The sequence below is a fragment of the Pongo pygmaeus genome, chromosome 23 (assembly GCF_028885625.2).
Source record: "Pongo pygmaeus isolate AG05252 chromosome 23, NHGRI_mPonPyg2-v2.0_pri, whole genome shotgun sequence".
In the NCBI taxonomy this organism is placed as follows: Eukaryota; Metazoa; Chordata; class Mammalia; order Primates; family Hominidae; genus Pongo; species Pongo pygmaeus.
The window spans coordinates 34,947,913-34,968,313 of NC_085931.1; the positions used below are offsets into that span (position 1 = coordinate 34,947,913).

At 52.9% G+C, this 20,401-nt stretch overlaps 3 protein-coding genes across 6 annotated transcripts; 1 reads left to right on the forward strand and 2 right to left on the reverse strand.

Moving 5' to 3' along the window:
• Positions 1–2,607: 2,607 nt before the first annotated feature.
• LOC129022971 (glutathione S-transferase theta-2B-like) lies at positions 2,608–6,116 on the reverse strand. The gene is given in 6 exon segments (XM_054469360.2): positions 2,608–3,126; positions 3,479–3,652; positions 3,745–3,895; positions 5,188–5,275; positions 5,916–5,951; positions 5,954–6,116. Coding segments are annotated over 6 exon segments (732 nt in total). The 5' UTR covers positions 6,027–6,116; the 3' UTR covers positions 2,608–2,916.
• Positions 6,117–11,722: 5,606 nt separating this feature from the next.
• Positions 11,723–17,244, forward strand: DDTL (D-dopachrome tautomerase like). Of its 3 annotated transcripts, none has more exons than XM_063662887.1 (3): positions 11,723–11,894; positions 12,259–12,434; positions 16,524–17,244. In XM_063662887.1, exons 1-3 carry the CDS (start codon positions 11,787–11,789, stop codon positions 16,642–16,644), a joined length of 405 nt encoding a protein of 134 aa, XP_063518957.1. In that variant the 5' UTR covers positions 11,723–11,786; the 3' UTR covers positions 16,645–17,244. The 3 variants fall into 3 exon arrangements, with proteins under 3 accessions (XP_063518957.1, XP_054325336.1, XP_054325338.1); XM_054469361.2 differs by lacking the exon at positions 16,524–17,244 and adding an exon at positions 13,111–13,961 and having other exon boundaries at positions 11,724–11,894; XM_054469363.2 differs by lacking the exon at positions 16,524–17,244 and adding an exon at positions 13,100–13,961 and having other exon boundaries at positions 11,726–11,894.
• Positions 16,608–19,711, reverse strand: LOC129022973 (D-dopachrome decarboxylase). 2 transcript variants are annotated; one of them, XM_054469364.2, is made up of 3 exons: positions 19,530–19,711; positions 18,990–19,165; positions 16,608–16,861 (listed from the first exon to the last, which is right to left on the reverse strand). In XM_054469364.2, the coding sequence occupies exons 1-3, from the start codon at positions 19,635–19,637 to the stop codon at positions 16,789–16,791; spliced, it is 357 nt and encodes a 118-aa protein (XP_054325339.1). In that variant the 5' UTR covers positions 19,638–19,711; the 3' UTR covers positions 16,608–16,788. The 2 variants fall into 2 exon arrangements, with proteins under 2 accessions (XP_054325339.1, XP_054325340.2); XM_054469365.2 differs by lacking the exon at positions 16,608–16,861 and adding an exon at positions 17,348–18,569 and having other exon boundaries at positions 18,988–19,165.
• Positions 19,712–20,401: the final 690 nt, after the last annotated feature.

Genomic DNA, 20,401 nt, shown 5'->3' on the forward strand with positions numbered 1-20,401 from the left:
CACATATACACCCACACATAAACACAGTCACACAATTCACTCACGTTCACACCCCGTTCATTGACATTCGCACACATACACACGCACCACACACAGGCAATTCAGTCACATGGCCGAATGCCAGTCCTCACCTTGCTACACTTCCCTTCCCAGTGTCGCCTCTGCCTTTGGCCCTCAGCATCCCCTTCCCATGCCTGGACTGCTGGAGAGCCCTGAACACACCCCATCTTCATGCCTCCAGCACTAGCCCAAGCCCTTCCCTCTGCCAAGAGCACTAAGTGGAACTCAAGGTCACTTCTAGGGACCCTTCCCTGCCCCTCCTGCCAGGTGACCTGAGGATCCTGCTGGCCCCGCTTGACAATGATGCACACCATGGTTAGTTCAGCTGAGGTCGCTCTCCCAGACTTACTGCCACCTACACAGCACTGGGACTGACTGTTTAACTTTATTCTTTATTTCGTGTACTTTATTGGAGTGTCTGTTGAAAGCAAAACCATCCAATAAGGAACAACCCCAAGGCAGCCAGCATGGATCAAGAAGGCATAGGCTGTGGCCGCCATCCCCAGTGCCTGATGGGGAGAGGGGGTGGTAATGAAAAAGGCCCAGGAAAGCAGGCCAGAGTGTCCCCCAAAGTATGAGAAATCACTGGAAGAGAGAGCCAGAATGGGACCGAAGACAGAAGCCACCACCAGGCACCCTTAAGGCAGAACAGTTGCAATGGTTACTTGGAATACTTCCGGCTAGGAGTGGTGTTGCCGGAAGTCGGGGACCCCAAACAGAGGGACCGGCTGAAGCCATGACAGAAGAACGTGGACTGTGAAGATTTTATGGACATTTATTAGTTCCCGAAATTAATGCTTTTATAATTTCTTATGCCTGTCTTTACTGCAATCTCTAAACATAAATTGTAAAGATTTCATGGACACTTATCACTTCCCCAATCAATACCCTTGTGATTTCCTATGCCTGTCTTTACTTTAATCTCTTAATCCTGTCAGTTGAGGAGGATGTATGTCACCTCAGGACCCTGTAATAATTGCATTAACTGCACAAATTGTACAGCATGTGTGTTTGAGCAATATGAAATCTGAGCACCTTGAAAAAAGAACAGGATAACAGCAATTGTTCAGGGAATAAGAGAGATAACCTTAAACTCTGACCACCGGTGAGCCGGGCAGAACAGAGCCATATTTCTCTTCTTTCAAAAGCAAATGGGAGAAATATCGATGAATTCTTTTTCTCAGCATGGAACGTCCCTGAGAAAGAGAATACGCACCTGGAGGTATCGGCTTATAAACAGCCCCCCTGGGCGTGGCCTGTCTCTTATGGTCGAAACCGCAGAGGTGAAATATATTCCAGTCTCCCATAGTGCTCCCAGGCTTATTAGGAAGAGGAAATTCCCACCTAATAAATTTTGGTCAGACCGGTTGATCTCAAAACCCTGTCTCCTGATAAGATGTTATCAATGACAATGGTGCCCGAAACTTCATTAGCAATTTTAATTTTGCCTTGGTCCTGTGGTCCAGTGATCTCGCCCTGCCTCCACTTGCCTTGTGATATTCTATTACCCTGTTAAGTAGTTGATGTCTGTCACCCACACCTATTCGCACACTCCCTCCCCTTTTGAAAATCCCTAATAAAAACTTGCTGGTTTTTGTGGCTTGTGCGGCATCCCGGATCCTACCAACGTGTGATGTCTCCCCCAGATGCCCAGCTTTACAATTTCTCTCTTTTGTACTCTGTCCCTTTATTTCTCAAGCCGGCTGATGCTTAGGAAAAATAGGAAAGGCCCTACATGATTATCGGGGCAGGTCCCCCAGTAGAGTGGCACATGGTGGGCACAGGTCAGGCATGGGAAATGGGGGGCCCCAAGGCCACAAGACACGTGGGCAGGTAGCCCAGAGTGTGTATGGAACATCCTGTTTATTGGTCGGCAGTGACATCTACTGTCACATTTGAGAACTGCATCCACAGCCACATGGCTTCCTGTGAAGACCTCAGGGCAAACTGGGGAACCCTGCCCTTCTTGGAAGGTGATGCTAGGGGGGATGAATAACACCTTTCTTGGAGGTTTGAATTCCTCAGGGCCCCTCTGGCATATTGGTCTTCCTAATTCCTCCCTTGATCCCCCAGCTCTAGGGGTAGTAGCTTCTTGCAGTGTTTACCTCTGGGTTAATCTGGATTCTCTCTGTCTTTGGAGTTCTCTAATGCATGGTTACCAATTCTTTATAACAAGTTCTCTCTGTTAAAATAATTGTGGTGGGGTCCATCCCTTGGATATACATGGAGGTCTGTGTGACAATGTATAATCTTACTATTTGCTGTTATTACAAAACTGTCCTAGAAGACATGAATGCTTGTTAAAAGAAATCTTTTATATTTCCTAGACTTCAAACACCATTGCTATGAACTGTGAAACATCGCCTATATCCTTTAATAGTTTGCAATTAGAGTTGGTTACTTACTTAATATTTTGTTGCCCTGGTGATACAATTATGTTGACTTGTTATTGTGAGGTTACTTTGGTTAACCATGATGAGGATTACTAGCACATACTTTTACTCCATATGTATAATACAACAATGTAGTAAAACCAATAACTCTTGGTTCTCTATTCAAAGTGTCTGGAATCTTTATTCTATTTAAAACACTGATGACGTTTGCCAATTTTTGAGTGTTCTTCATGTTATTGATTTGTAGGAGCTCTTTATATATTGCAGATTTAGTCTCTTACTGGTTATGCATGCTGCACCTGAGGAGTAGCAGCACTGCCAAGGACACTGAGTGTCTTGTCTGTGCAAAGCTTCACATGAAGCTGGAGACAAGGGACTGGGGCAAGAGGGAAAGATGAAAAGGGGCAAGTAAGTAACAGAATGAATCCTTGTTGCTAATCTCCTGGCCTCCATCCCGGACCCTTCAGGGGATCCTGGCAAATCGAAGCAGCATAGCCGGATAGGCCTCTGGTGAGGGTGTTGGGAGGGTTTTCTTGGCCGCCTGTTCCAGAATGCTAAAGATGATGCTGTGGGCCTCCTGGCATAGCTCAGCACCCAGGAAAGCCTCCACTCGTCCACGCCATGCTGCCAGTCGTGGCCGTCCCTCAAACAGTTCATAGCCGAGAGCCACCGGCTGTAGGGACAAGGATGAAAAAGTTGTGGGGATACAATTTTCCCAGTTGTCACTGCTGACCCGAATTCTGGAACCATGGGCAGAAGTATCAGAGACATGGTCCATTCTCCAGCCCCTAAGTGAATGGACCACAGGGGCCCAGGCAGTATGTTCAGCCTTAGAGCCCAAGAGCAGCCGGGGTGAGACCCCACACCCAGGCAGGAGGCAGAAATTCAAGGTTCTGGCCCCAGATCATCCAGAGACTTGCTCTGTGATTCCGGGCAAAGTTCTGGCTTTCTCCAGGCCTCAGTGTTTCTGTCTGCCTCATGGGTGTGACACGAAGAGGGACACTGCCCACAGGCTGAGCTCACACCTGCATCAGCTCCTCCAGCGCCATGAGATCAGCCAGCGTCACCTGCTGGCCAGCAAGGAAGGGCCTGTCCCCCAAGAACTTGTCCTCCAGCCATTGCAGGGCCTGGTCTATGGCAGTCCTGTTGCGTTCCACCTTCTCCTCGGGCACCTGGACCCCAATGAGTGGCCCCAACACCTGATGGGGGCAGAGAATGGGTCAGTCTATGGCCCCTGCCTACTGCCAACTACTCTCTGGTGGGCAACCACTCTCCAGATGGCTCTTCTCACCTGGACCCACAGGGGTACACCAAAGGTGCCACGGATGCAGTCGGCATGCCAGCCCAGGTACTCATGAACACGGGCACGAGCCTGCAGGTCAGATGGATACCAGTGGTCTGGCGTCTGGTACTTACAGCTCAGGTAAATCAGGATGGCCGAGCTGGGAATGAATGGGCAGTGGCTGTAAGGACACTGGCACCAGGCCTTTACCCCTAGCTGCTCCCATCCCCCAGTGGGGCCCGGGGGCATCTCTGCATTTGAAGGACTGCCCTCCAGCCTCGCCCTCCATCTCCAGCTCCCCGACACCACCCCGTCCTCCTCCGAGTCTCCTCCTGTCTTTGTTGCCTTGGGCACCGACTCTTGGCTGGACCTTCTGCTTTGCACTTTGAGAACCTCATCTCTGTGATATGCCAGCAACCGCCCTATGAGGTAGAGACTCCTGTTAGCCCTTTAGCACAAGAGAAAACTCAAGGTCAGAATGGTCAAGTGACTTGTCCGAGCCGGTGCAGCTCAGAATAGGCTCCCTGGACCCCTGGAACCCTGCATGGGGCTGGCACACAGTGGATGCTCCGTGGAGTCCCTTGCATGTCCACGTGCTTGGGTCAGGGATCACGAGGGCAGGAATGTCTCTGGCCCTCGTCTGACAGGCCCCCAGCCATCACTTCTGCAGCCACCTGGCCTCTTGTCCTTTTCCTGCCCAGCAGCTGGACCTCACCACGAGCTGTGCCCTTGGGCCATGGCATTGGCCTCTAGGCCCGGCCTGGGCAGGCTGGGGTAGTCTGTGACAAGTCACTAGAGGCTCTTTTCAGCTGGCATTTGTTGAACCTACTCTGCGCAACCGTGGAAAAATGTTCCCTTGTCTTCTAATACCCTTCAGTCTGCGAGTGGAGAGGCCCTGGGGTTCAGAAAAGGCTGAAGATAAGAGGTGCGGGGACATGCTCTGTCAGCCCCTGCTCATCCCGGTCACACTCCAAGCTGTACCTTCTCCCCAGATCTCTCTTCTTTCTTTTCTTTTTTTTTTTTTGAGACGAAGTCTCCCTCTGTCGCCCAGGCTGCAGTGCAGTGGCGCGATCTCAGCTCACTGCAAGATCCGCCTCCTGGGTTCACGCCATTCTCCTGCCCCAGCCTCCCGAGTAGCTGGGACTACAGGTGCCCGCCACCACGCTCGGCTTATTTTTTATTTATTTATTTTTTTTTTGCATTTTTAGTAGAGACGGTGTTTCACCGTGTTAGCCAGGATGGTTTGGGTCTCCTGACCTCGTGATCCGCCCACCTTGGCCTCCCGAAGTGCTGGGATTACAGGCCTGAGCCACCACGCCTGGCCAGATCCCTCGCCTTTCCCCTCCCTCGCTGCCCCATGGGGTATGGGAGGGCCAGTGGGGCCCGGGGCCAATGGGGAGAGTCAGGGTAACATGGGCTCCGGATGCGGGAGGGGAGAGGGAAGGAGGGCACCTTTCGGTCAAGATGAAATCACCATCCTTGAGCGTCGGCAGTTTCCCCAGGCTGTTGATCTGCAAGAACTCCTTGCTCTTGTGCTGCCCTGAAGAGGAAGAAGTCAGAAAAGGTCTTCAGAGTAAAAACGCTGCACCTCTACACCCTCCCTCCCCCTGCCCAAGCGGAGCCCCACAGCCCTGAGAAACAGCAAGGTCTGGGACCAGAGGGCTGGATCAGCCCCACTCCCTGGGTGGGCCTCGCTGTCCTGCCACATTCCGGGGCAGCTCGGGGGCTTTGGTGGGTGGGGCCAGGTGCAGCAGGTGGATGAAGAGAAGTTTTCTAGCCAGGACTCTGGTGGGCCAGGGGAGGGGAGGCAAACTGGAGTGGCTCATCTCTTCTCCTCTCTTAATTCTCACAACAGCGTGTCCTTCTCCCAAGGTCTTCTGGGCTTTGTGAATTTATATGCGTGCATTCCACGCAAGAACTCTGTAAACTCCATTCAGTATTTTCTTTCCACCCCTACAGAGCAGAAGGTAACATTATCCTCCTTTTCAGAAGGCAAGCTAAGGTTCAGAGAAAGCTGTGATCCCTCCAAGGCCACTCAGTCGACAGCATTCTCTGGTGGCAGACGCTGCAGGAGGAGGTGAGAGGGCCGTGCGGGCGGCGAGACGCTCAGGGCAGAGCAGGGCGAGGGGTCTGGGGGTGCACTGGGTTTGTGGACACGCGGGAAAACGGGCTGGGCCCACCTTTGATAAGATCCACGGTGCGCAGCTCTAGGGGATGCCATTCTTCTTGGCGAAGATGTAGACGGCGCGGCTGGGCTGGGACAGCAGGTCCAGAAACAGCTCTAGGCCCATGGCGGGGGCGGCAAGGACAGCGGGGATGGCAGTGAAGGCGCTGAGGGTGGTGTGGGCAGCAGCTGTGGCAGGCTCCCGGAGCGCCGGGAAATAGGGGATCAGGCCCCACCCCCTGGGGACAGCACCCAATTGGAGCGCACCACCCCCGGACCCGCCTCGCCCCTTCGGTTTCTGTCCAGTCCTGCCGGCCAAGACTCCACCACCAGGTCCGCGCGTCCCTACAGGGAGGGCGGTCGCTATGAACGCACAGCTGGGAGGGTGGAGTTGGAGCTGGGGGCCCTCGACTGGGAGGGAGGACGCGGATGCAGGGGGCCGACTGCAAGGGGTAGGGGAACCAGCTGGACAGGGAGAAGCAGGTCTGCTTTTCGGGATCCCGGTGCCAGGGACCCTGCCCGGTTCCAGGCGTCGCCCCGACCCAGAAACGACTGGGCCCCGCCGTCCTGGAAAGGCCCCAGAGCACCGACATCTGAGGGTTCGTTGAGAGCCCTGTTTCTCAGGGCTGCATGGCGGCGGAAGGGAGGGAGCGAATGGGATCCTCTAAAAGGGATCTTAGAGTTTCACCCAGCGGGCTGTGACACTTGCAGGTGTCCCAGACTGGTGGGAACCTTGACTGGAAGGCTGGGGTTAAGGATGAACTTTCTACGGTCCACACTGTCCCCTGCAGAGCAACTGCTGCCAGACAGCGGGAGCTCCCCCTTCGTGCACAGGATGGGGGCAGGGAGCCCGCAGCCGCAGGAGGCAGGAATGACTGTCAGGGAACCTCCTTTCTTCTCCCTGAATCCCAGCCCTGGCATCTCACCAGGGGGCACAGTGATGGTCCAGGGCTGGGCCTGGGACTCTAGCTGAATCTTTCAGAGTATCCCATCCCTCTGGCCAGTGGCCCAAGTGAGTGAACCAGAATGCTTCCTTGGCAGTTTTGAAACTGGAACTGGAGAGAGGAGCTCCCTATGGGGAGGTAAATGGGAGCTGGGGCCACCTGTAGTGACATTTCCTGAGTTCAAGGAGTAGACGAGTCTGAGACAGAAAAGCTGACTCAGAGAAAGGGAGTGATAGCAGGGCGTGGTGGTCCACACCTGCAATCCCAGCTACTCTCATGGAATCTGTTTTTCTGATGTCTGGGTATGAAAGGACTTTCTAAGCCTCAGAACAGTGGGAGAACTCAACAAAGAAAAAACCAATACATATACAAGGATATTTTCTGGAAGAAAAAATGGATTAAACTTAAGCAAAAAACTGGGAAGGATCTTGGTAAAAGATACGTCAGAAGGAAGTAATGTTCTTTAAGATGTTCTTAGAAACCCATCGGACAGGTGGGGTGTGGTGGTTCACGCCTGTAATCCCTGGATTTGGGAGGCAGAGGTGGGCGGATCACTTGAGGTCAGGAGTTTGAGACCAGCCTGGGCAACACGGTGAAACCCCGTCTCTACTAAAAATACAAAAATTAGCGGGGTGCGGTGGCACACTCGGGAGGCTGAGACAGGAGAATCACTTGAACCTTGGAGGCAGAGGTTGCAGTGAGCTGAGATCATACCACTGCACTCCAGCCAGGCCACTGAGCGAGACTGTCTCAAAACAAACAAACGAACAAACAAAAAGAAGAGAAACTCATCCGACGAAGACACAGGAAAAAAATGAGCAAAGGAAATCAGTAGAGGTTTCACTGAAGGAGAAAGAGAAATGGTGAATACATGGATGAAAACATGTTTACCTTCAGTAATAATCAAGTAAGCACACACCAACACAACATGCACATACTGTTTTTATTTATCAAAGGTGCACATGGTTTTGAAATGAGTACTTCTAGTTAATATGTACAGAGCACTTACCCAGTGCCCAGCACGGGGGTGGCACCCTGTGTGTGAGAGAGCATGAAACAGGTAGACACGCGCCCTTCTGAAAGTAAGGGACCGCCTCTCTGGAGGATCCATTGGGCAATAAGGAGGTTTCCACACCTTAACTGTGTCTGCCTTGACCTCTGGGGCCTGGGAGCAGAGCCCCCTCCAGCTGGTGGGGAAGGAAGCAAGGTGTGTTTGAGGACAGAATGGAGAGAAGTTGAGTAGAGCAAGTGTAGACTCTTCCTCTCCAAAGTGTGGTCAATGGACTGGGAGTATCAGCATCACCAGGGAGTTTGTTGGAAATGCAGAGGCTCAGGCCCCACTGTGACCTTACTGATTGGGAGCATAAACTGTAACCAGATTCCAGGGAGGATTCATACACACCTTCCCATTTGATCAGTGGGGGTTAGTAGGAGGTGAGGTGAAAAGTGGGGAGCGGATGGCTACTGCACTGGAGAAGGCTGGCTTTGTGTTGAGGCCTTTCTCATGAGGGCAGTGGGGAGCCATGGAAGGCTTTATTCAAGGGAGGGTATGGGCACATTGAGATTGCAGAAGGATCCCACTGGTTGCCTCGTGTGAGGACCCAGGGAGAAGGGTGGGGCTGTCCCTGTTTGAGTAGGAGATGAGGGCTACTGGTGGCTATGAGTGGAAAGAAGTGAGCAGAGGTGAGCAGAAATCCCAAGGGCTGGTGATGATAGGATGATGGTGGGAACCAGGATGGGCTTTGGGCAGACCCTGACCCCTCTCTCTGCCTGTCGGCCCACCAGATAATAATCCCTGTGTTCCTGGGCGAGTCAGTGCCACCCGAGATGTTGGCAGCCACTTTGGCTGAGCTGGACGGATGCCTGCAGCTGCTCGAGGACAAGTTCCTGTGGGCCAGACCTCCCTTACTGGGTCCTGTATCTCTGTGGCTGGCTTGGTGGCAATCACGGAGCTGATGCATGAGAGTGCCATGGGGTGGGGTGGCCCGCTGGGCAGTGGTGTATCCGGGAAGGGAGCTGACATCCCAGCTCATGTTGTCTTTTCTAGCTGTGGGTCCCTGTGTGAGTCACTTCTCCTTCTGAGCCTCAGTGTCCTCATCTATAAAATGGGGCTTTACAAACCCCTCACCACAGCTATGTTAAGAGGCTTCCAAGTGTCCCCAGGGAGGGGGACATACTAGCCCATCACACAGGGTGGAGGAGGGAAAATCCAATCAGAGAACCCCTAAAGCAGGTCATGCTGCCTTACACTTGGCTATGCCCAGCCTCTCCGCTGACTCTGTCTTCCCCTAGCCCATCAGTGCTGGCTGCTGAGTCTTTGAAAGCAGACCCACAATGGCAGCATGGTGCCGAACACGTGGAGGCTGCAGTGGGGGAGGACCTCTTCCAGGAGGCCCTGGCAGCTGTCCTGAAGGCCAAGGACCTGCCTCCAGTAGAACCTGCTGTTAAAGAGAATCTGAAGACCTTAATGCAGCTTTTCTTGCTGTGAGTGCCTGTCCCAGACTTGCTGAGCCCCTGAGGGGGTGCTGTGTTGGTAGAATAAAGACATGGAACTGTCTCCTTGGTTGTAAAGAAGACATATCTGCAAGGGCTCTGGTCCACAGTTCCTCCAGATATCATGCCTGCATTCCTTTTGTCGCCTACCCCATTCCGTTCTAGCTTCCATGTGACCTCTGAAAACAGCTTTGGCAAACACTTACTTGACCCTGTCCTTCTGTGTGGAACTTTCTATGGTTCCTCACTGCCCAGAAGCTAAAGTACAAGTCATTGAACTTTGCATTCAAGGCCTTGCTCCCACTCCTCCAGGGGGCCTCTTCTGCCTGCACACTCTTATACCCCTCTCTGGGCTCCCACCTTGGCCTCTTGGCCTCTGCTCATGCTGTTCCCTCCTCATCTTTTTCACCTGGTGCCCTTCCTGGTCTTTTGGCATTTGGCACCCTGTCTCTTCTCCAGGGAGACTTCCCTGACCTCCCCAGCCCCAGTCCAGGTCAGGTGACCTCTCTGGGCTCCTCAGCCCCAGTGTTTCCATGCGGGGGATACCCCCAGACTGAGCATGTATCATAGATGAAGGGTGACCTGGTGGAAAGATGTCTGAATCAGGATCTGCCTTGGTCTCCTTGGTCTCTCTCCTCACTGTGGGGCGATGTTGTGTTCCACAAGTGGGGTGCAGGGCTGGTTCATGAACCTCCTTGCGGGAAGGGAAGTCCCTCTCCCATGCCTCCTCATAACCTTGACCGCAGTCTTCTCTACACCCCACTCCCTCACCACTGGCTTGTCCATGCCCCACACCTGGTCCCAGACTTGCCACCTGTCCCTGCCCTCTCCCCTTAGGACTGTCATATTTACCTATCGTGTGTCTCAGATCTACTGATATCTGAGTCATCTAATAAACAGACTGCTAATAGGACAAGATCATGACAGACAGAGACTCTGTCGGCTTTTCAGTGGAGGCTCCTTTAAGTATGCACACTTATAGAGAATTTTATACATGTAGTTGAAATTGTACATATAAACTTACAAATTTTTCTTTCTTTTTTGCGAGGGAGGGGGGAGCCTGGGTCTCACTCTGTCATCTAGGGTGGAGTGCAGTGGCACAGTCATAGCTCACTGCAGCCTAGATCTCCTGCGCTCAAGCAATCCTCCTGCCTCAGCCGCCCAGCTAGCTAGGACTACAGGCACACACCACAGCAGCTAGATTTTTTTTTTTTTTTTTTTTTGTAGAAAAGAAGAGAATCTTGCTGTGTTGCCTAGCCTGATCTTGAACTCCTGGGCTCAAGCAATCCTCCCTTCTTAGCCTCCCAAATTGCTGAGATTACAGGTGTGAGCCACATTGCTTGACCACAACTTCAATCATATTTGAAATGTACAATTCAAGTGATTTTGCCACACTGACCACAGACTCATGTTTAAGCCACGCCAACAGAGTTCCATGTTTCTTGGAGTTTTTTTGAGATGGAGTCTTGCTCTGTCGCCCAGGCTGGAGTGCAATGGCGTGATCTCGGTTCACTGCAACCTCCGCCTCCCCGGTTCAAGCGATTCTCCTGCCTCAGCCTCCTGAGCAGCTGGGATTACAACGCTCGCCACCATACCCGGCTAATTTTTGTATCTTTAGTAGAGACGGGGTTTCGCCATGTTGGCCAGGCTGGTCTCGAACTCCTGACCTCAGGTGATCCGCCCGCCTGGACCTCGGAAGGTGCTGCGATTACAGGCGTGACCTACCATGCCCGGCCTTTCCATGTTTTAAATAACATATTTTGCCACCCCCTGGTGGACAGTGCCTCACCACCGGCACAAGAGGCTACACAGGGAGATGTCAATGGGGACCAGGCAGGGACAGGTATTGTCGTGAGCCCAAGGGCCCTGCCTAGCCCTACCAGCGCCCCCACGAGTAACCACATCTCCTGACTGCCCAAGCGCAGATTTCCGTACTGAACATGAAATTGCCTGACTTCGAAATGATGGCAAATCATTCAAAAAAATTTTAAGCTCCCGTTGTATTGGTTATTAGGGTCGAGCCTGGGGAAGACCCCTATAGGTGTGTGTGTGTCCTTGTGTGTTGGGGGTGTTCAGACCTCTAATAGGGCTAGGAACCAGGCGACCACAGCGCGGAAAGCTTGAGAGGGAAATCCACCTGGCGCCAGGCAGGAGGGTCGGGGAAGATACGTTGTGGAGTGGGGGGGGCACTACCGGGTTAAAGACCTGTAGTGGGTGGGGCTACATGTAGGGCGGAGACGATGGGACTTCCGGAAATCAGAGCCGGCACACGTGACTTTTGTTTGCAGAAGCGGGATATACGCTAGGCAGCCAATCGGGGAGCGCCGAGTCTCTGTCCAGCCAATGAGAAGCCAGGTTGCTGTGGCTTCTCGCCCCTCCTCCCTGGTCCGCGAGCCTTGGGTACCCCCAGCATTTTTTCCGCCAGAGCTGTTTCCGTTCCTCTGCCCGCCATGCCCTTCCTAGAGCTGGACACGAATTTGCCCGCCAACCGAGTGCCCGCGGGGCTGGAGAAACGACTCTGCGCCGCCGCTGCCTCCATCCTGGGCAAACCTGCGGACGTGAGCGTGGGCCGGGCAGCACGGGGCGAGGGGAGGTTGGTGGGCCAGGGGTCCGGCCCTGTCCCTGCTCCGCCTCCCCGACAGTGACCCCGAATCTTTTCCCCAGGGACCACTCCCCACTCCTTTCCTCACGCCAAGCTCTGACTTTCCGTGCTCCACGATCCCGCGGCTCCCCCTCCGCACGTCTTTCCCTTGTCGCCCTCCCCAGTCATGACCCGGACGTGACCTTCAGGGATCGCGGCCTGTACCGGGATCCCTGTCCCCGCGAACACTGCGTGTTTCGGCTTTCGCGCGCTCGGGTCGGGACCCCAGAGGTAGCCCGGCCGGCTCCAGCTTCGGGCAAAACTTTTCATGTCCCCTTCAGCGCGTGAACGTGACGGTACGGCCGGGCCTGGCCATGGCGCTGAGCGGGTCCACTGAGCCCTGCGCGCAGCTGTCCGTCTCCTCCATCGGCGTAGTGGGCACCGCCGAGGACAACCGCAGCCACAGCGCCCGCTTGTTTGAGTTTCTCACCAAGGAGCTAGCCCTGGGCCAGGACCGGTGCGTAGGGGCAGTAGGGGATCCATGTGGGACTGCCGCAGACTGGAGCCAGTGATCCTGTCTCAGGGGGAAAAACCCATTTCTTGCCCTGCCCAGTAAGGACACATCAGGGTCTGGAGCTCTGGGGCCCCCTGACCCCTTAGGTTCCTGCTGTTAGGACCATCTTCAAAGTGGGAACAGGATTGAATGAATTTCTCGCTCTGCTCCTCAGTGTGTAAGTCTGTGAACCAGGGAGGCTCTCTTTTAACACCCCCGGGGCAGTGCAAGGGTCATGTGGGATTGTCTGTGTGCTGTACCTGCCTTGGCACCTCACAGGGTAGGTACACGTGGCTGAAGTGTGATTTTCTGGCCTGGTGCGGTGACTCACGCCTGTAATCCCAGCACTTTGGGAGGCCGAGGCGGGTGGATCACAAGGTCAGGAGTTCAAGACCAGCCTGGCCAAGATGGTGAAACCCCGTCTCTACTAAAAATAAAAATTAGCCGGGCGTGGTGGTAGGCGCCTGTAGTCCCAGCTACTCGGGAGGCTAAGGCAGGAGAATTCCTTGAACCTGGGAGGTGGAGGTTGCAGTGAGCCGATATCGTGCCACCGCACTCTAGCCTGGGCGACAGAGCGAGACTCCATCTCAAAATAAATAAATAAATAAAAATGAACTGTGATTTTCTAGCACTTTTCCAGGCTGGTCAGAAGGAATTCTGGGTATGTTCTGAAGTTATGTATTTTGGACCTATGGCCCAGCGACGTTCCAGGTGAGGTTCACGGGAGACTCACAGAGTAGTGAAAGAGCATTGGCCTGGATGTCTAGACATCTGCTTTCTGGGTCCTGCATAGCTGGGGGACCCCAGACAAACTTGGAAATGAACCATCTCCAGTTGGCAACCTCCTCTTTTGTGAAAACAGGGGAAAAGACCTCCCTCCCCCACAAGAAGCCTCTACAACCCAAACCTGGCGTTCTGTGACCGAGTTAAAGTTTCCTCTTGGGTAAAAGATATTCTTGAGCCTCATCCATGCCTAGGAAGAAGTAAGGGCATGAGAAGCTTGAAAGGACACTGTCCAGGCACTGTGGCTTATGCCTGTAATCCCAGCACTTTGGGAGACCGAGGCGGGAGGTTCATTTGACCCAGGAGTTGCAGACCTGTCTGGGTAACATAGTGAGATGCCATCCCCTAAAACAGTTTTAAAAATTAGCCAGACATGGTGCTGTGCACCTGTACTCTCACTTAGCTGGCAGGCTGAAGTGGGAGGATGGTGTCAGCCCAGGAGGCTGAGGCTGCAGTGAGCTATGATTGCGCCTGTCAGTGAGACCTTGGCTCAGAATAAAAGACCTTCCGAAATGGAGCCTTTGTTAGTCCATGAAGGCCGATGAGGAATGGCTGATCCTGCTGGGTCCTCCCTCAAGCTACAGAGGAATAATACAGTCAGCCCCCTGTATCACTGGGTTCCACATCTGTTGATTCAAACAGCCATGGATTGAAATATTAGAGGAAAAAAATTGATAATTGCATCTGTACTGAAAATACATATAGACTTTATTCCTTGTCATTATTCCCTAAACAATACAACTATTTACATAATACATACATTATATTAGGTATTATAAGTAACCCAGAGATTATTTAAAGTATATGAGACGATGTGTGTAGGTCATATGCAAATATTATACCATTTTATGTAAGGGACTTGAGCAAATGTAGATTCTGGTTTCCAGTGGGGATCCTAGAACAAATCTCCCAAGGATACTCAGAGAATACTGTTACTCTAACAACAAGTGTTGTACACTTACCATGTGCTAGATGCTCTACAGGTACTTTACACTCATGATCCCATTTGATCCTTACAATCCCTGTCCACTTCCCCTTTGTGCAGACAAGACATGTTATACCCATGAGGTAGATAATCTCCATTATGCCAATTTTATGATGAGAAGACTAAGGCTCTTCATACTCCCCCGCCCTCAGCCAGGCTGTCCCAAGCTGTGTTGCTCCTCACTGAGAACTGCTGTCACCTCTGAGAGGGGCATGTTCACTTATGGCACAGACATTAGTGCTGGGGGGGTGGGTCACCGTGTGCCCAACATTTGAGAAAACAGGTGGCTGAGGCACTGTGTCCTTAGGGAGTCTGCAATTAGGAGGAGGTAGGTTGCCCCTCAGCCCACAAACTGATAGAGATGATGGAGTGTGCAGCACACACGATGAGGCTACTGTGTTGAGTGTCTGTCCTAGGTGGGTCATGCTGATGTGCAGCCACCATCCCACACCTGAGTGTCCCACTGCCCTGCTGGGGGTTGGGGAACGCTCATTACCAGGATGAGCAGGTTTGCAAAATGGGCTGAGGTGGGAGGATCACTTGAGCCCAGGAATTCAAGACCACCCTGGGAAACAAAGTGCGACCCCGTCTCTACAAAGTCATAAAATTAGCCCAGCATGGTGGCATGAGCCTGTGATCCAAACTGCACGGGAGGCTGAGGCAGAAGGATTGTTTAGGCCCAGGAGGTCGAGGCTGCAGTAATCTGAGTTTCCACCACTGCACTCACTCCATGCCGGCTGCCTTTGGATTGTTCCTAATTGGATGGTTTTGCTTTCGATGGACACTCCAATAAAGTACACGAAATAAAGAATAAAGTTAAACAGTCAGTCCCAGTGCTGTGTAGGTGGCAGTAAGTCTGGGAGAGCGACCTCAGCTGAACTAACCATGGTGTGCATCATTGTCAAGTGGGGCCAGTAGGATCCTCAGGTCACCTGGCAGGAGGGGCAGGGAAGTGTCCCTAGAAGTGACCTTGAGTTGCACTTAGTGCTCTTGGCAGAGGGAAGGGCTTGGGCTAGCGCTGGAGGCATGAAGATGGGGTGTGTTCAGGGCTCCCCAGCCATCCAGGCATGGGAAGGGGACGCTGAGGGCCAAAGGCGGAGGTGACACCAGGAAGGGAACTGTAGCAAGGTGAGGACTGGCTTTCGGCCATGTGACTGAATTGCCTGTGTGTGGTGTGTGTGTATGTGTGCAAATTTCAGTAAACTGTGTGAATGTGAGTGAATTGTGTGACTGTTCATGTGTGGGTGTATATGTGTGTGATGCGAGTGAACTGTGTGTACATGGGTGTATACGTGAATTTTAGTGAATTGTGTGTAAATGTGAGCAGTGTGAATTTGTGTATGTGGGTGGATAAGTGAATTGTGTGATTTTGTTGCTGTGAATTGTGTGCCTGTGTGTGACGGGGTGTATGTGTGAGTGAATTGTGTGATGACTGTCTATGAATGTCAGTGAATGGTGTGATTGTGTATGTGTGTGTATGTGTGTGGGGGTTTGGTCTATATGTGTGAATTTGAGTTGTGTGACTTTGTTGGATGTGAGTGAATTGTGTGATTGGGTGTATATGTGTGTGTATATGAGTTAACTGTGTGTAAATGGTACGATTGTATATGTGGGTGTATGTGTGTGAAGAATGAGATGAATCGTTGTGACTAGATGTGGGTGGATGTGTGTATGTTTATGGTTGTGTGTCCATGAGTGTAAGTGTGCAGGTGGCACAGTTGTGACAGGAGAGAAGACAAAGGAAGCATTACAGACCTGCCATTTGTCCCCCGAACTGTCCTCCCGGCCTGGGGGCCCCTGGGCTGGAAATGTTGTGAAAGGTAGTGCTACTGCCAGGAAGGGGGGATGGGGCAGCTGGGAGGATGGTTTGAGTCTTGTCAAAGGGAGGAGTCGAAGTTTGCAACCCTGGGGAGGAGGAGGGGCAGACTGGGGACCCTGCTTCGGGAAAACCAGTGACCAACCCCCAAAGGGACACAGGCAACCCCTGCCTCCACTCTACAGAGGTGGGGAAAAGGGGAGAGTGGCATGGCAGGCTGCCCAGCCAGTCATGGAGGGAGTAGGCTTCAGGAGGAGTACAGAGGTCTGATCCCATTTTGGGGCTGAGGACAGGAGCCTCAGGTCAGCAGTCTGCAGGAAGGCCCCAGCTGGACCAGCTGCTCACACCTTCCCACAGGCCTGCAGATGGGTGTGGAGAGCAGAGCCTCCAGGCTGAGGCTTCCAGCCCCAGATCTCAGCAGTCTAAACATCAGACAGCAGCCCTGAAGATGGAAATCATCCCCCTCCAGGTTCCCTACGGTCTTATCCACCAGCCCTCCTGCCCATGGTGGCCCCAGATGCCCAGGAGAGATAACAGAAGGTGCGAAGTCATGTTTGAATGAGGAAGCTCTCTTCATTTATTTCATATGAAGATGAAGAAGAGGATTATGTGATCACAGGAATGTTTCATGCGGGATAATCCAAAGCTGGTTATCACCAGGCCCTCACTCTGCCAAGAGATCTCTCTGGAAGAAGCAGCCAGCTCACAGATGCCCTGGATCCCTCCGTGCCCAATCATAAAAAAGTCATGACCGTCCCTATCTTGCCAATCTGCCAGGACTCCAAGGGGAAAAAGCGGATAAGTATCCTTCAGGAGACAGAGAAAAAGATATCATCAGCTCCTTGGCTAACACCACATCCTGCAAGACCCCTGCCAGGTACTCCCACTGTGGGTACTCAGGACAGTCTGCCTCAGTCCACCAGGCATTTTGCAAACCTGCTCATCCCAGTAATTATTTTCCCTAACCCCCAGCAGGGCAGTGGGACACTCAGGTGTGGGATGTGGCTGCACATCATGACCCAGCTAGGACAGACACACCATACGGTAGCCTCGGTGTGTGTGCCGTACACTCTATCATCTCCATCAGTTTGTGTACTGAGGGGCACCCTGCCTCCTAATTGCAGGCTCCCTGAGGGCACAGTACCTCAGCCACCTGTTTTCTCAAAGGCTGAGCACACGGTGACCCCCCACCCCACCAACCCCGCCACTAATGTCTGTGCCGTAAGTGAATATGCCCCTCTCAGAGGTAACAGCGAGTTTCCAGAGAGGAACACCAGAACTTGGGATAGCCTGGCTGGGGGGGTCGGGAGTATGAACAGCCTCAGCCTTCTCATCATAAAATTAGAATAATGGAGATTATCTACCTCATGGGGATAGCATGTCTTGTCTGAGCAAAGGGAGAGTGGACAGGGATTGTAAGGATCAAATGGGATCATGAGTGTAAAGTACCTGTACAGTATCTAGCACATGGTAAGTGTACAACACTTGTTGTTAGAATAACAGTTTTCCCTCAGTATCCGTGGGAGATTTGTTCTAGGATCCCCAGAGGAAACCAGAATCTACATTTGCTCAAGTCCCTTACATAAAATGGTGTAATATTTGCATATAACCTACACACATCGTCTCATATACTTTAAATAATCTCTGGGTTACTTATAATACCTAATATAATATACGTACTATGTAAATAGTTGTATTGTTTAGGGAATAATGACAAGGAATAAAGTCTATATGTATTTTCAGTATAGATGCAATTATCAATTTTTTTTCCTCTAATATTTCAATCCATGGCTGTTTGAATCAACAGATGTGGAACCCAGTGATACAGGGGGCTGACTGTATTATTCCTCTGTAGCTTGAGGGAGGACCCAGCAGGATCAGCCATTCCTCATCGGCCTTCATGGACTAACAAAGGCTCCATTTCAAAGGTCTTTTTTTCTGAGCCAAGGTCTCACTGACAGGCGCAATCATAGCTCACTGCAGCCTCAGCCTCCTGGGCTGACACCATCCTCCCACTTCAGCCTGCCAGCTAAGTGAGAGTACAGGTGCACAGCACCATGTCTGGCTAATTTTTAAAACTGTTTTAGGGGATGGCATCTCACTATGTTACCCAGACAGGTCTGCAACTCCTGGGTCAAATGAACCTCCCGCCTCGGTCTCCCAAAGTGCTGGGATTACAGGCATGAGCCACAGTGCCTGGACAGTGTCCTTTCAAGCTTCTCATGCCCTTACTTCCTCCTAGGCATGGATGAGGCTCAAGAATATCTTTTACCCAAGAGGAAACTTTAACTCGGTCACAGAACGCCAGGTTTGGGTTGTAGAGGCTTCTTGTGGGGGAGGGAGATCTTTTCCCCTGTTTTCACAAAAGAGGAGGTTGCCAACTGGAGATGGTTCATTTCCAAGTTTGTCTGGGGTCCCCCAGCTATGCAGGACCCAGAAAGCAGATGTCTAGACATCCAGGCCAATGCTCTTTCACTACTCTGTGAGTCTCCCGTGAACCTCACCTGGAACGTCGCTGGGCCATAGGTCCAAAATACATAACTTCAGAACATACCCAGAATTCCTTCTGACCAGCCTGGATAAGTGCTAGAAAATCACACTTCAGCCACGTGTACCTACCCTGTGAGGTGCCAAGGCAGGTACAGCACACAGACAATCCCACATGACCCTTGCACTGCCCCGGGGGTGTTAAAAGAGAGCCTTCCCGGTTCACAGACTTACACACTGAGGAGCAGAGCGAGAAATTCATTCAATCCTGCTCCCACTTTGAAGATGGTCCTAACAGCAGGAACCTAAGGGGTCAGGGGGCCCCAGAGCTCCAGACCCTGATGTGTCCTTACTGGGCAGGGCAAGAAATGGGTTTTTCCCCCTGAGACAGGATCACTGGCTCCAGTCTGCGGCAGTCCCACATGGATCCCCTACTGCCCCTACGCACCGGTCCTGGCCCAGGGCTAGCTCCTTGGTGAGAAACTCAAACAAGTGGGCGCTGTGGCTGCGGTTGTCCTCGGCGGTGCCCACTACGCCGATGGAGGAGACGGACAGCTGCGCGCAGGGCTCAGTGGACCCGCTCAGCGCCATGGCCAGGCCCGGCCGTACCGTCACGTTCACGCGCTGAAGGGGACATGAAAAGTTTTGCCCGAAGCTGGAGCCGGCCGGGCTACCTCTGGGGTCCCGACCCGAGCGCGCGAAAGCCGAAACACGCAGTGTTCGCGGGGACAGGGATCCCGGTACAGGCCGCGATCCCTGAAGGTCACGTCCGGGTCATGACTGGGGAGGGCGACAAGGGAAAGACGTGCGGAGGGGGAGCCGCGGGATCGTGGAGCACGGAAAGTCAGAGCTTGGCGTGAGGAAAGGAGTGGGGAGTGGTCCCTGGGGAAAAGATTCGGGGTCACTGTCGGGGAGGCGGAGCAGGGACAGGGCCGGACCCCTGGCCCACCAACCTCCCCTCGCCCCGTGCTGCCCGGCCCACGCTCACGTCCGCAGGTTTGCCCAGGATGGAGGCAGCGGCGGCGCAGAGTCGTTTCTCCAGCCCCGCGGGCACTCGGTTGGCGGGCAAATTCGTGTCCAGCTCTAGGAAGGGCATGGCGGGCAGAGGAACGGAAACAGCTCTGGCGGAAAAAATGCTGGGGGTACCCAAGGCTCGCGGACCAGGGAGGAGGGGCGAGAAGCCACAGCAACCTGGCTTCTCATTGGCTGGACAGAGACTCGGCGCTCCCCGATTGGCTGCCTAGCGTATATCCCGCTTCTGCAAACAAAAGTCACGTGTGCCGGCTCTGATTTCCGGAAGTCCCATCGTCTCCGCCCTACATGTAGCCCCACCCACTACAGGTCTTTAACCCGGTAGTGCCCCCCCCACTCCACAACGTATCTTCCCCGACCCTCCTGCCTGGCGCCAGGTGGATTTCCCTCTCAAGCTTTCCGCGCTGTGGTCGCCTGGTTCCTAGCCCTATTAGAGGTCTGAACACCCCCAACACACAAGGACACACACACACCTATAGGGGTCTTCCCCAGGCTCGACCCTAATAACCAATACAACGGGAGCTTAAAATTTTTTTGAATGATTTGCCATCATTTCGAAGTCAGGCAATTTCATGTTCAGTACGGAAATCTGCGCTTGGGCAGTCAGGAGATGTGGTTACTCGTGGGGGCGCTGGTAGGGCTAGGCAGGACCCTTGGGCTCACGACAATACCTGTCCCTGCCTGGTCCCCATTGACATCTCCCTGTGTAGCCTCTTGTGCCGGTGGTGAGGCACTGTCCACCAGGGGGTGGCAAAATATGTTATTTAAAACATGGAAAGGCCGGGCATGGTAGCTCACACCTGTAATCCCAGCACTTTGCGAGGTCCA